This window comes from Lissotriton vulgaris, chromosome 7 (assembly GCF_964263255.1).
Source record: "Lissotriton vulgaris chromosome 7, aLisVul1.2, whole genome shotgun sequence".
In the NCBI taxonomy this organism is placed as follows: Eukaryota; Metazoa; Chordata; class Amphibia; order Caudata; family Salamandridae; genus Lissotriton; species Lissotriton vulgaris.
The window spans coordinates 331,550,534-331,566,331 of record NC_141695.1 but is presented as its reverse complement, the minus strand read 5'-3'; the positions used below and the strand labels follow the sequence as shown (position 1 = coordinate 331,566,331).

Genomic DNA, 15,798 nt, shown 5'->3' with positions numbered 1-15,798 from the left:
ATAGGAACATTGACGTCCTGTTCCTGACCGAGACATGGATGGATAACACATCTGACCCAGACTTAGTGGTTGCTGTCCCTTGTGGTTTTAAGGTCTATAGACAAGACCGGCAGCGTAAAAAAGGGGGCGGGTTAGCTATTATTACCCGTGACTCCTACGCTGTCAGGATCTCTCAGACTCTTTCATCCACCTGTGAGGCGATGCAATTTGCTATAAAACTTTCTCCTTCCGATAATCTAAAAGGATTACTTATATACAGACCACCTGGAGCTCGTTCAGAATTCCTATCAGACTTTAACACCATCTTAGAACCCCTAGCTATAGAAAAATCCCTAACGGTATTGGGAGATTTTAACTTTCATCTGGAGAAGTTAGAAGACAGAGATACTCTTTCTTTGTTATCCGGTATGAATACCTTTGGGCTTCCTCAATTGGTTAAATCCCCCACGCACGATGATGGTCACACCCTGGATGGCATTTTTTCAAACCTAGTTGGTCTTCGCATCACGGACTGCCTGCCACAATAACTTGGTCAGACCATTATGCTATTTGTGGCACAATTACTATCAACAAAGTATCTTTTGATAATAAACCTATGCCCAACCGGGAACCATTCAAGGTTTGGAAAGACATAGATAGTTCTATCTTGAAATCCTGTCTTTCCAATTCACTACCCACACTATCAAATGATCCTAACTTAGCTACTAAGCAATTTCAGGATTGGCTGGGTGCCGCCACTAATTCCCTTGTACCCCTTAAACACACTACAAGAAATAGATTGAATCCCTCTGCTCCTTGGTTTACAGAAGAGCTCAGGGACCAGAAACAACGTTGTCGGAATAGGGAGAGGCATTGGCGGAAGTCATATAGCGAAGAAAGTAAAATTCAGTATAAGGAGGTGCTAGTCAAATACAAAGCAATGATCATTGAGGCTAAGAGGAGATACTTCACCGAACGGATTGAACTAGCTAAAAACGCCACCAAACAGCTGTATGACACCACTAAGTATTTAGCTGGTTCCGCTCCAGATTTAAACCCTCCCCCTCTCAGTCCTTCTGTGACGCTTTTGGAACCTTTTTTTATACCAAAGTTAATGATATCTACTCTGTTTTTTCGGTCAACACCAAGACCAACAACCCGGTAACAACTACTCACCTCACGCCGCCTGCTACTTTATTCACACAGTTTAATGATATTACGGAAACCCAAACAGAGGCTATAATTTCTTCGATCAAAACTGGATCAGCTTTAGATCCATGCCCTTTTAAAATTCTCCCGCCGGTAATGGACTTCTTAATACCAGCCATCACGCAAATTTGCAACGACATGTTCTGATCAGGAATCTACCCGGATATCCTGAAAAAGACTCTCCTTAAACCCCTTTTAAAAAAGCCACATCTCAATAATAATTATATGAAAAACTACCGACCAATAGCCAGCCTTCCATTCCTGGCTAAAGTAGCTGAAAAAGCGATGAACCAACAGCTATCTCAATTTATCGAGGAACATCAATTACTGGATAATTCCCAATTTGGCTTCCGCAAGTACCACTGTACTGAAACTGCCCTGATTAAAGCTGCTGACGACATCAGAGCCATCCGAGACCAAGAAGGAACAGCAGTGTTGGTGCTTCTTGATCTTTCGGCTGCTTTCGACATGGTCGACCATGTTACTTTGGTCGACCGTGTCGAAAAAATGGGCATCCAACAAACAGAAAAAAAACTATTGACCTCTTTTTTGGCTGATAGAACCCAGGCTGTTACTCTGGGACCTTTTCAGTCGTCTAACTTGTCTCTGCCATGTGGGGTTCCTCAAGGCTCATCCCTGAGTCCGACACTTTTTAACATCTATGTGTCGGACCTAGCCAATACCATTCGAGCATATGGGATGAGCCTAACCTCATACGCTGATGACACCCAGTTAGTCTTGTCTATCAAAAACAATGGACACAAGATTGCCAAGAGCTTTCAAGAAGGTATGTTGGCAATCGGAGATTGGATGGCCTCTCACTGTCTGAAGCTTAACTCCGAAAAGACGGAGGTACTCATCTTTGGACAGCTCACACCTAGCTGGTCATTAGATTGGTGACCTGCGTCCTTCGGAACATTGCCTATGCCCACCTCCAAGGTAAGAAATCTGGGAATATTCTTCGACGATCAGCTCAACTTTGTCGCACATGCCAATCAAGTAGCCTCCTCGGCGTTCCATAAACTACGCCTAATTAAGAAAATCCTCCCTTTCCTCCCTGAAAGTGCCGGGAAAACTTTGGTCAGTTCCTTGGTCCTTTCCACCTTGGATTATTGCAATGGACTCTTCTCCAGTGCCCAGAGTAGGGTACTGGATAAAATGCAATTAACACAAAATGCGGCAGCCAGACTATTGGCCAGAATTCCCAAACATAAGTCTGCCTCAGACACTATCAGAAAACTTCACTGGCTTCCCATTCGAAGCAGGGTCAAGTTTAAAACTCTCTGTATAGTATACAAAGCTCTGTGTAATCAGGGTCCTCAGTTCCTCAGAGATCACCTGATCCCTTACGGGCCTTCCAGGGTACTGCGTTCTGCCACTCGCAACAACTTAGTGGTGCCCCGCACTAAGACAGTCTCCTGGGGAGACAGGCGGTTCCTGGTATCAGCCCCGAAACTGTGGAACACCTTGCCTCAGTCAATTCGAACCTGCACTTCCCGCTGGGCTTTTCGCAAACCGTTAAAAACCTGGCTGTTTAATCAGTAATTCCATAGTTCATGCACAACCAGTGGAGAATATGATGCATATGTTCACAGCGCCGAGACGCCTTCGGGCCATTGTTCGCGCTTTATCAAATTTCATAAATAAATAAATAAATGTATTGTATGATGGTGGGCGTTGCTTGCGTGAGGTCCGCCTTCGTTATGGCTGGATTTTAAGGAACGTGTATAGGTCTCAGTTAGCTTTTGACCAGCAGGCTGCCAAGCCGGAAAGTCAGCTGTCTGCTACCCAAGCTACAGCCGTAGGCCTCACACAAAAACGAGGTTTAACCACAGTGTCAGAGGCCTCTTTTTCACCAAAACAGCTCCTGTCACCAGGGAGGGAGCAGCTTTGGCCATAACAATCAAAGCTGAAAGGTTTGCCTTGCCAGGGTGGCATATCGGGCCGGTTAACACCGGTTTAGTTTTTGGGAGAAAAAAAATCAATATCCTTGAACTCGATGAGTTTACCATGTTCAATGCTGCTGTGCTGTACATTATGTCTGCGGTGAGAAAATGTAAGGGTGTATATGGCTTTGAAAGTAACGGTGGCAGCTGTGCACCAACCAGTAGAGAGGTATTCAATTTTTTTGCAGAGCTTTATATAGCGTGAACTTGACCTGAACAGCGTATCAGAGCGCTTTACATAGCACCAGTTACGTTACATGAGATTAAGTGATTTGCCCAGAGTCACAGGATGTTTGGCGTTGTTACCGAGCCTCGAACCCAGATCCCCAGAACCGAGGTCGAGCGCCCTAGCCCTTAGGCCAACTTCTTGTTATGCAAAGTCAGCTGACAATAGAAACTCTCTGCAGCCCGACATATCTTTTCTCGAGGCCCTCCTAATAGACACCATCTTGCAGGGCCGGCTTTAGGGTGGTGTGACTGGTACGACCACACGGGGCGCTGACCTGGAGGGGGCATTGACTGCGGGGGGGGGAGAGGGTGCTGTTTTTATAATAAGCTACAATCTAAAAACATCTGTTGCAGTGTACCAGTATATCCAGCTTTCAGGCCACAGTAAAACTATCAAGGTAACGTGTGATTAATGTTCTTGCTAGAGAGCGAGATCAGGGTTTTGTCCAGTGGCAGTTTTCACTCGCCATAAAGTAGCGCAGAGGGTTAATATGCCTGTTGCAAAGAAAAGATCTGTATTTTATGTGGATAGCTGAGTGGATTAGTAAAGCCAGGGTATACCAGTGCTTTAAAACAAGTGAAATGTATTTGAGACATGGGTGATGGAGAGATGGGGACACTTTTTGCTGGGTGGTAGTGAGGGTATTTGAGGAGGAGGTCTTGGCAGGAGGGTGTGCCCAAAAAGACTGTCACACCTGGCGCCACCAGCACCACACCCGTGATGCTGTTGTCACTCAGTCTGAAACGCAAGGCTGCACCATATTTAACAACTTAGCTCCAAAGCAGACTCCCTTGTACCAGAGTGCAAGGGAGTATGCGTGCAGGAGAGCATTGGTTATGTGTAGGAAGATGTCCCTTCCTTCGCATAAACAATCCTAAAATGCCATTTCGTAACTTTTATGTGTGCTGCTTCATGCAGCACACATGAAAGTTACAAAATTATAATTTTTAAAAGGTTTGTTTATGTACAGGAAGGGATACCTTCCTGTACGTGAACAAACCATGGCATTTTGCTTTTTCCGTGTGTGCTGCTTAAGGCAGCTCACATGGAAAATGCAAATACGGGTAGAAATAATGCATTTCTCCTCGTTTCGCCAACTTAAGACCAGGGTTTTACTGGTCTTAAATTTGGCGTTGCCTCCTATGTACGCCACTCTTGTACATAGGGGCAGCGTCAAATAAAATGTGTGTTGTGGTGGAACATCCACCACAACACCCACTGCACGGCCCTTTCACGTTAAACATAGTGTGAAAGGGTGCCTTATGTACAAGACAGCATTAGGCCACATTAAGTGGCTTAACGCTGCCTTGTACGTAAGGCAAGGCCCCTATCGCCATGGGAACGTCACTAAAAGTGATGTTCCCGTGGCAATAGGGGATTGTACATATGTCCATAGAAATGTAATTTTAGATCAGAATGCATGAAATTAAATTGGGCAATGGAAACTACTCTGATCTTGAAATATGACATTTTATACCTGATTTAAAATTCAAATCATACATTTTCACAGATTTTCTCATTTCGTTTTAGATTTTCATTATACTATTATGAGCCTGCAAGGGTGGTAAATAGCCAAGTATGATCTGAGACATAGCAGGGCAATACTTGACATTTTGGGTATTTGTATTTTGCATTCTGGTACTTGTCGTCTGATGCATGTGGAGCACAGTTATTGTAGACTCTAAAGGCGGATCCTGTGGTTTCAGGAGGAGCCCGCACTGGCTCTTCACCGGCAGCTCCGCCCTCGGCTCCCGTCAGACCCCTTGGATCCACGGATGGATCCGGGCTGGCACTGGTCATCCCACCTTCACCTTCTTTGGTGCCGGTCCCAATGCCGATACTCCAGGCACCAGCAGCACTGTCCCCATTTTCATCCCCGATTCTGACATGGAGCCAGAGGGGTGTCATCAGATGCCAGCTGCGGTGCCAACTAGAGCCATGCCTTCCAGGCGTTAGCCCGGACTCTATTCTTATGGGCTGGAGGGGAGGACTGGGAGGGGCCGCTGGACCCTGGAGAATACCAGCCCTTAGACCCCAACATGGGCTAGTGTGAGGAACTGGTGGATGCCAGTGGACTGGACACATCTTCATATCCTGGCATGCTCACTCACTCTACCATGGCTACAGAGGAGGGAGCTTATTTTGCTATGGTGGTGAGAAGGGCGGCTGAGGTCCTGTACCTTAGCCTACTCCTAGTGGCAGTCAACACTAATGTCTCGATGGAGGTGCGTCAGCTGAGAGGGACCTCTTCAGAACCAGGGGGCCCCAATTGCCTCATTTAACACCCTACCCTGGAGAGCTTAGTAGTCCAAGCCTCCACCACCTGTGTAAATCCTTGCACATTTCCCACCACCCCACTGGATAGGAAATCAAAGAGGCCAGACACCTTTGGGAAAGAAAATATTTTCTTCCACCAGCCTGGAATTGCGGTCCATGAACAACGTGTGCATTTTGGGCTGTTACTCCCATTCCTTGCCGGATTCGGTTGTGTAGGTGCTACTTTAAGTCCCGGAGGAGGCCCTGGCTGTACTCTTGCAAGCCATGGCTGATGGGAGAAATGCAACTAAGTTCCCGATTTGATTTGGGCTGGACACAACCGACTCGCTGGGCAGATCGGTTTCTGCATCGGTGGCTTAATGGTGCAGCGCATGGCTGAGAACAATTAGCTTTCACAGGGATGTGCAAGTGTCGCTTATGAACATGCCCTTCGATGGCTTCCTTCTTTTCATAGACAAGGGGGAGTCAGCACTGGAGTTCTTCAAGGATAACACAGAGCTACAGTCAGGTCCTTGGGCCTTTCCATGGCCTCTCGCCAACCCGAGTCTGTCTTTCGCTCATTTTGTGGCCATAGAAGAGGCTTCCAGCCACGTCTTTACCAGCCCAGTCACCACCGTGCATAAGCTTTCCAGACTCTGTGTGGCTGAGGACACATTGCCCACAAATCTCGTGCGTCAGGCCAGCAAGAGGCTGTGCCAGTCTACCATTCCCCTGGCAGCCACAGCCTCCAAACGCCTTTAATTTTCCCTCTTACCGTCATGGGCACACAGTGGAAGGCAGGATATGCCATCACCTGCCCACCTGGAGGTTTATAACATTACAGAGGGTGCTGATTCCAGAAGTAGGTTCAAAATAGTCTTGCTCATTTAAGTCCTGTCTACCCTGGAACAGAGAGACTGGATGGTAGCGTTTGACCTGCAGGAAGCATACTTCCACTTTCCCATCCTACCTGTCCACAGGCATTACCTGCAGGTCACCGTGGGCCACAAGCACTTTCAGTTCTCTGTGCTTCCTTTTGGCCTAACCAGTGCCCCTCGAGTGTTCACCAACTTGATGGCACTAGTTGGAGCTCCTCTGCTGATATCAGGGGTGCCATTCTTCCCCTATATCAATGACTGGCTGTTGTAAGCAGGCTCACCCCAGGCTGTCGTCTCCCACTTCCAGACTAGGAATGACCTCCTGCACTCACTGGGGTTCAATATCAACATGCCAAAGTAACACCTGACTCACTCTCAGATGGAGGACACAGTGCCATTTTGGGCCTATCTGACCGAACTGCGAGTCCAGGGTATTCAGGCTATGATACTGATGTTTTAGCCTCTATCCTGGATTTCAGTGAGACTGACTCTAAGCCTGCTGGGCCTCACGCCTCCTGCATTCTGCTTGTGACACATGCCCACTGGCACATGTGTGCTTTGCAGAGCGACCTGAAGTTCCTGTGGTGCAGCATCAGGGGAATCACCAAAACATGGTCCAGATCTCAGTGGGAACTGCAAAAGACCTGCACTGGTGGTTAACAAACTGCGATTGGGTCAGCGGCAGACCCCTCTCCCATTGCCGAACAGATCTGACAGTGGTGACAGATACGTGGTGCAAGGTCTCTTTCAGCTGTGGGGAGAGCTTGGTTAGATCTGTTTGCCGCCATCGCAGAGAACGTGCAATGTCAGCAGTTTTACATGCTGGAGACACTTTTTGATTTAAGTGGAGCTCAAGCCTCCTGTGCACCTTTCTGCCCATACCACTCCTGCCCATAGTTCTCAAGAAGCTCCGGAACTACCAGACCCAAGTCATCTTTGTGGCTCCTGACTGGGCCTGGAGAGTTTGCTATCCTGAGCTGTTGAGCATGGCCATCTGTCCTCCAATCAGGCTACCTCTTTGGGAGGATCTTGTGTCACAGCAGTAGGGGAGGGTTCTCTGCCCAAACTTGTCACCGCTCCGCCTTTATGCATGGAGATTGAGCAGCAACAGTTGACAGCTTTCAACCTTCCACCAAAAGTCTGCACTTTTATCTTGGCAGCCAGACGTCGCTCCACCAAGACTGTATGCACCTGCTGTTGGGGTACATTTGTGGTATGGTGTTCAGAGAAACAGGCTGACCCTCTTACAGCTCTTCTCTCTCAGGTCCTTCTCTTTATCTATTCTCTTCCCCTGCAGGGCTCTGGTCTCAGCACCCTAAAGGGCTATCTTTCTGCCATGTCAGCCTTTCTGCTTTTGCCCGATCAGCCATCGTTCTTAAAATGCCCTGTTGCAAATAGGTTCTTGAAATGTTTGCAACACCTTTCCACCTTAGCCCTTCATCATGCCTCAGTGGGATCTTAATATGGTCTTAACTTTTCTGATAGGCGCTCCCTTTGAGCTATTGCACAATTGACCTCTCATGCTCCTTACCATCAAGAATGCCTTCCTGGTGGAAATAACATATTTCTGGAAGGTCAGTGAGCTTCTGACTTTGTCATACAAGCCCCGTACCTGAACATCTAATTAGACAAGCTGGTTCTTCTCACTAGAGATCTCTTCAGTGATAATGCGCTATATAAATACCCCATAACATAACATAACAGAGCTTCCTTTCTGCCAAAAGTTGTCACTTCCTTTCATGTAGACCAGTCCATCAACCTGCTTAATTTTTACGCTCCACTACATCCATCTAAGGAAGAGGAGGGACTTCACTGTCCGGTGCCAAAAAGAGTATTGTCATTCTACCTTGACTGAACAAAAAAGTTCTGGGTGGACGACCAACTCTTTGTGTGGTATGTCGGAGCGAATAAGGGGAAGGCTGTGCAGAAACAGACCATCCAACTATGGATCATGCTCTGCATTAAAATCTGCTAAGCACTGGCCAAGAAGCAACCCCCTGAGGTCTTGAGTGCTCCTTCCACCAGAGCCAAGGTTGTGACCACTGCATTACCACATGGAGTCCTGGTGCTCGACATTTGCAAGGCAGCAACATGGGCAGATCAGCACACGTTCACAAAACACTAATGCCTGGACGGTCAAGTCCGTTGGGATGGGCACTTTGCCTGTTCAGTCCTGCAGGATTTTTTTGTGTGAAATTGTGTCGCGGACTCTCCACCAAGGAGGTATTGCTTAGGTATCTATTGTAAGGTAAGGAATCTGCGGTTAGAAGTCTCTATCAGATGAACAAGTTACTAACCTTCGCTAACACCTTATCTGGTAGAGACTCTATCTAGCCGCTGATCCTTACTGACTCACCCATCCTCCCTGCTCTACGAATACATTTTTAAGGATAGGGCTTTCCCCTTTCAGGGCCTTGGTTTTCCACACCAGCGGTGAGTGTTCTTCTTGGCACTTTGTTCCTGGTGTGGGAAGTCGCAAAAGAAACTGACATCAGTGCAACTGGGGTGTCTCTTATATAGGCACCACACACATCATTTCTGGCACGGATGATGCCATGCGGAGCTGGACGATGCCACCTACCGGAGCTCACGAAAAAGTTCCAGAGCCGGTCTGATGCCTGGGGATAATTCTACAGTAAAAAATCTGCAGCTAGATAGAGTCTATACCAGATAAGGTGTTACCCAAGGTAAGTAACTTGTTCTTCACGGCTCCACTCATGGTTTCTGCCTGCATATCTGCCAAACTGGCTATGTACAGTGAGGTCAGACAATGCAGGGTCTTTAGAAGATGTATTGGCCGGTAGATTCCAACCTTTTCCTCAGACACACTGAGCCAACCCACTATCAACACTGTCATTGTATAAACTCTCTTCATACAGAAAAGACAAAGCGGTGGACACTGCATCTCTTTCTCATTTATAGCAGGGTCAAGGGCTGTGCTGGGTTCTCTCACACTGAATGGAAAATGAATAATGAGATTTCATGTCCAGGTTTGCAAGCTAACAACACACACAAGAGGCATAGATACCAAATAGGATGACACCATCATTTAACATTTTAGGTCTTCAGTTTGAACGTTTAGTTACAAGTTTTATAAATACAGCCAAGTAAGAACATGTTCCAAGAATGATTACTATGAACAGTCATTACATTGTTGGTGTACTGTGTCCTGTATACTGGTGTCAGATTCACGATCCAGGGATGCTACTATTGAGCTAATGCCTGGGTGCAGCGTCCTGTGTACTGATGATGAATTAAAAGGACCTCCAGCACTGCTTAGTAGCCAGTGCAAACAAAGAGGGTCATGGTGTGTGCTGCTGTAGACTCTGTGATACAGATACCTTGGGCGGGGTTCTAAGTTCTGAACTTGGAGGGCGGATGCAGGGCTTGGTGGCAGCAGGCTCTGACTTCAGTCTCTCCTTGTGTTTCTGACAAGTCCTGGGGTGTAGAGATGGGAAGTGTAAAATATTCTTTTGTGTCAAGTATAGGATGCAGTTTAAAGATTTGTCTTGTGTTGAAAGCAGCTCAAGGCACTGCTGCCAGATCTGGTGTGAAAGGGATCAGAGTGGAATGGAGGTTAGCTTTGTGCACATGAGCGGCCCTTGGTCAAACTCCAAAACATAATTTTTGGCCCCTTACTACATATTTGTGACTATCTCTGGTCCATAGCAACTCTCTTACTTACTTACCCTGTCAGATCTGCATATTGTGTACAAAGTGACTTTTTTACAAAAACTCTGTGGAGAGCCTAGGACCTGTTTAAGTCATGTGCAGCACTATGTACATGAAACTGTAATTATTGTGTTTTCTTTTCTGAGCACATTGTCTTTGTTGTGTGCCACCTGTTACTTTCTCGCGTGCCCATGTTCTAGTCAATGAGATTACCGTCTCAGCTCTATAAAGCCACAACCCGGTCTGCTAGGTAGTGTGAAGAGCAAAATCCAATTTTTTATTGATGGAGCGCTTCATAATCACAAGTAGTCCACACCTGCATATATTCTTTTGTTGCATTAACATGAGACATTAGAATGTGAACTGTAATAATATGAATTGTGGTGTATTAGAGACATTTTAAATGTGAAAAAGTTAATGTTGAAACTGGATATGATTAGCTGAAAACATTATCCTGCAGAATTCATGCATACTGCTGACAACTATTCATGTATTTGATGTGCTTATGTAACGTGTTCAAGGAGAAGTGCCCAGTAAAGAGTGTTCATTTTAGTTGTCATTTCATAATGACTGTGTGCCTTTTTCTTATAATGCCCCAGCCTCAAATACATTTTCCTTGAAAGCTCTTGCATTACATTTAATAATTGAATTTCATGTGCATGTTGGATTTGTTCTTACTCACGTTACTGTTGCAGGTGGAAAAGTCATCCTTGTTAGTTAGAATAATGTATTTGTTTTAAGGAGTTGGGCATGGGGAGAAGAGGATACATTGAGCGTTGATACTGATGGTGGATAGATGTTGTACTTTCTCATTGGAGGGAACCTGGGAATCAAGGTCGTCTTGCCAAGCATGGGATCATTGCTGCCTACTAGAAAGTTACCTATGAGGAGGTGGCCTGACTGGATGGCATGATCCTCAAAGTACCTTGGGATACTACCTGTGGTATTGATGTATCATAACTGGGGGAAGTGTCCGGAGACTTCTACCTTTCCTTGAGAGAGAGCATCTTAGAACAAGCTCTGCCTTAGAAGCTTTATTCTGCTTGACCCAACTAATGTGGGAAGACTTCTTAGGAAGGCATCACATGCTAACACCTTAACTGATCTTGCCTGGGAAATGCTATGTAGGGATGTCACATTAGTGCTAGTGTAGGGACAGATTAATGCTTTATACCCATGAACTTTTGATGAAGGGGAACCTGGACATCTATTCCGTAATCTTTAGTGTCCTAATTATTGAACTAATCATTCTGTGCATGTTGCACCACCTTAACTTCATTAGTAGATTTGGCTTTGTATTAGTTCCAATGTATTTCTATGCCCTCACTTTGAGGTGTCTGTGGCTTTAAATCAACTAATTTTATTTGATAGTCTGTGATCCTTAAGAGCCATAGTAAATTTGAACTGAAATGATTGATCTGCTAACGATTCCCCCCCCCCCACGCTTTCATGCTGAGAAAAATTATCATCGACTCGAGGTTCTAGAGCGAATCTAGAACATGGAACTGTAGATATACCACCTTGAATCCATTGCACTGAAGCCTTTGTCTAGGGTACAGGCACGTACTTCATATCAACCCCATTCACAGTCTCCAGAAAACCATCGCTCTATATTCTGCTCTCATTCTTACCTGCCAAATCCCATTAGCTTGAGTACCCCATTAAATCACTCTGAACAATATTGAAACAGACACCAAGGATTCCCAGGGATCAAAATTCATTTTATTTCAAGAGTAGGACTTTGCACTGCCTGAAAAAATATTATGAAATATTGCAGTTCACTTTTCATGGTATCATTCTTATGCTTGGGAAAACACGAAGAAAATGGAAGAAAGGAAAAATCTTGAGTTGGGAAATCCAATTTTCCCAGAGGAGGTTGAGTTCCTAGATTGGATGAAGTTTCGCCTGGGTTCCGATATAAATATGAACCAATGGGTAATAAATAAATATATATTTAAGCACTACTGACCAACGGCAGCGTCATTGTTGGGTTTATAATGTGCGCTTGTGATCTGAGGATGGTGCACTCTGATAGTGAACAGAGACCTCTGTCTCATTAGACGAAGCCACTTGCACATCACCTATCAAAAAGTATCTGGGCTTTGGCTATCACATTACTAGGACTATGGTTTAGGCCGGGACACTCAAGATAGGATCCTCATTAGTGTGCACGCCTGCCACGTCGAACTTTTGAAGGACCCCGTGGGAGGACATAAATAGATGTACGGTCTTACAAACCGCATATATATCTGTTAGTGGGAGAGATGTGCTCTGCTGCTAGGGAGGTGTTGTTTCGATGATTATTCAAGCCTTTAGGGAAAATCTACTCTTGTTCACAGAAGTGACATGCAACTTTTCGTAGAGGAGAAATCTGATCCTAAGGACACAGTTTGTGGTAGATCAACCCCGCTATAACAGAGGTATACAATAATGCTCACAGCATTTATGTCTAAAATGCAGAACAAATATACAAAATAGGTATCTGCCGAAAAGGAGTTGACAAAGTATAATTTAAGTATTACACTTTGGACGAGATCCATCTATCTATCTAAGGCTCATCAAATGCTCCCTTCAGGATCATGACCAGCAGGAGAGATCTGCTAATTTTCAGGATTGATCTAGCCCAGGAAGGAGGGCTCTATCCTTCTTATTTAATATTAACCTTTGGAGCATGGTCAGAGGCGTGATATGCTGGTAGGAGTAACACATCGCTGGCTGGTGTCTTTGGGGCCATTTGCAGCTTAAACGCAAGTCCACAATGTTTTTCCGGTGGCCACTTGTGCATGTAGAGTGGAAAACTGGCAGGAGTTGCAGGTGGAGCAGTCAGAAGAATATGTTCCAGAATCTCTCACTGCCATGTGTGCCACAAGATCTCAAGGGCATGGACCAGCCTGGATGTGGCGAGGAAGTCTCTAAGGGCTGGAGTAGTAGGTCTTCATAAGGAGTTCAGGACTTGCTCAGGTGCATTGTTCATCTGTAAGTAGGTAGTTTGGTAACTTGCCGTAGAGTGCAGAACACTTCAGTAAGTTCTGTATTGTATAAAACGTTGTCTGGGGAGTGGAGAAGACGAATAGAAAACGAATCCCGTGCTACCTATGTTTGTCGTACACGAGGCTCACGTTCCTGCGCCTGAGGTAGGATCTTTGAGGGATCTCAGTTTGCACGCTGCTCGAAAATGTTGGCAATAGACCTGGGCAGAAGAATAAACATGTCAGTAGGTTAAAGACAATATTGTGCTTAAGGGTCTTAGCCCCTTCTGAATGCTAAGGCTTATACATTGGCTTATCAATTGACTCAACCTATAAATGTTGTCATCTGCACATAGTTCAGTTGGAAGGACCTTTACTAAGCAGGAAATCACTTACATATTGTCCAATTCAAGAACTCAGTTCTGTACTATAGTGTGACAGCAAACTTTGGGACGAAGGTGGCAATCTTAGTAGGAGATGGTGAAAGCATTATGTAACCTTAACAGGAAGGATGGGGCAAACAAGATTAAGTCATTTTAAGAAGGCCTAGGATGCATACATTGAATACTTAATAGCGTTCCACAGTGTGTTCTAAATCTTGGTATGTCCTGCATATACACTTTAAACCATTCCCCAAACATAACCTGCTGAACATTCTTAGGGGATAATTTAAAGAGTGGTTGATGTGCGTCACCCACTAAAAAATGGCCCATGTCGTCTCCACCACCAATTTTTGGTGGATGTCTTTCATCAGCCAAACTCAAAATAAACCCCTTAGTAGTTTACTGTATATGGCTTTGGGAAAAAATACATGACAGGTTTATGTTTTAATTTAAACCTAGACAGCCTTAGGTGCTTCACTATGTGTCTGCATGCCCGAGCAAGAGCTCACAATACCTACATATGCACAAAAGTGGATTCCATAGTGGACTGTGCCTGGGCCTCAACCTGCACTTTACTGATCAGAACCAATAAGGCCAGCACTGAGCTGTGGTTGCTTGTGTCCAATTCAGAAGGGACATCACCTTGCAGTGCGGGTTGGACAGTTCATATTGGAGCAAGACCAAAACAGATCTGTGTATGGTTTGTCAATGTCTGAGGACACACACTGGATAACAAGCATTGGTAAAGCCAATAGGTTTGTCTCTGTGGTTATTCATAACTTTAGTTTTGGTAAGTTTTAGCTTGGTGAGTAGTTGAACAGGTGTGCAATGTAAGTGAAATAAACACAGTAAAAGTGTTATGACTTGTTTTCGGGCCTCTGCAAAATCTATTGGTTTTGTCAATGTTTTTTAGACATGTTCCACAGCAGCGCTAGCTGTTGTGCAGCATGCCTTATAGTTTTAAAAAAAGGTGCTAAAACATATTGGAAATGTTAGGTTGCAGTACTGTGGTAACAGTAAAAGTGATTGATAACATCAACATATAACCCACTTCTAGGCATTCATGTGATAACCCAATATATTCTGGGTGATAAAGCAGTGCTTTGTTTCCATTGATCTGATTAGACTACCACACCTGAAAAGAGCAATTCACAGGTGAAACATTCAGGACTGGAGGCAGTGTGTGTGATGTCCTTTACTTAGGTGGTCACCCTAGTGCTGTTACGACAACCTGCAACTGCCAGCACAAATTAAGCACAGCTCGTAATGGTAGAATTCATCTCTATCCTCCAAATGCATTCAAAGGGATAGATTTACAAGCCCATTGCGCCACTTCTGTGTCATTTTTCCCATGTTAAAAATAACCCAAAAGTGGCGCAAGGGGCTTGTAAATCTGCCCCGAATCATTCGTAATTAAAAAGGTCCAATGCTGCTTTTAAATGAAGTAATGGTGCATTACAGTGTAATCTATACAAGCATATACTTGGTAAACATTTAACGATTTAACCAATGAGACTACAAATTAAATGCTCCCTTCAGACTAGTGGATCCTCTCTTGACGTCCTCTGGTCTTCGAACATTCTAGAACGGAGGTTGTGTGCGGGAAGCAGAATATTTTGTGCCTGAGATGAAAGCCCTTTAGTCATCCGTATGAGGCCAAGGAAGGGAGAGGGGTGTGACTAATCAGTATCCTGTCTGTCCTGGCAATGTGGCAATTTATCAAAGCTTTGGCCTCAGTCAAATAAAAAAATACAAACAAGTGACTACACCTGCTATGGAAGGCTTCCATGATAACAGTCTGCCTCTGGCATCCATGGTGGAACATTGTCTAAACAAAGGAGTCATACATTCCGTTGGGCTTATATTTTCCAAGTTTTCAGGAAGAAAAGACTGCAAGTCCCAGAATTCCCCGGGACTGCAGCTGATGGCTCTGGTAGTGAGACAACAAGTGGTTATATTATAAAGTGTAGTGTTCTGAGTGTGGTAATGCACAGCTTTTCCTTGTCAAGATCTGGTGGCTGTTGTTGCACTGTTTGTATATAAGAGTAACTGTCAGAAGAGGACTGGTAAGAAACTGCAGCAGAGGACTATAGTGCTGTAAGGTGGGCATCGAGAATATAGACTCTCTGGGACATATTCACAAGCCCCTTGTGACACTTTTGCGCCTCCGTTGCGTCACTTTTGGGATGCAGCAGCAGCGCAAACTATGCGCCATGTTGCTACACATTTACAACAAGACGCATATAGGGAGATGCGTCACGTTGTAAAACCCTGTGC

At 45.1% G+C, this 15,798-nt stretch overlaps 1 protein-coding gene across 1 annotated transcript in view; it reads right to left on the bottom strand.

Annotated features, from left to right (window-relative positions):
- Positions 1–11,869: 11,869 nt before the first annotated feature.
- Positions 11,870–15,798, bottom strand: part of HRC (histidine rich calcium binding protein) — a 137,479-nt gene continuing 133,550 nt past the window's right edge. Inside the window, exon 6 of the mRNA XM_086930189.1 lies at positions 11,870–13,359. Within this exon, the coding sequence (XP_086786315.1) occupies positions 13,323–13,359 (37 nt within the window). The 3' untranslated portion in view covers positions 11,870–13,322. The remainder of the gene's footprint in view (positions 13,360–15,798) is intronic.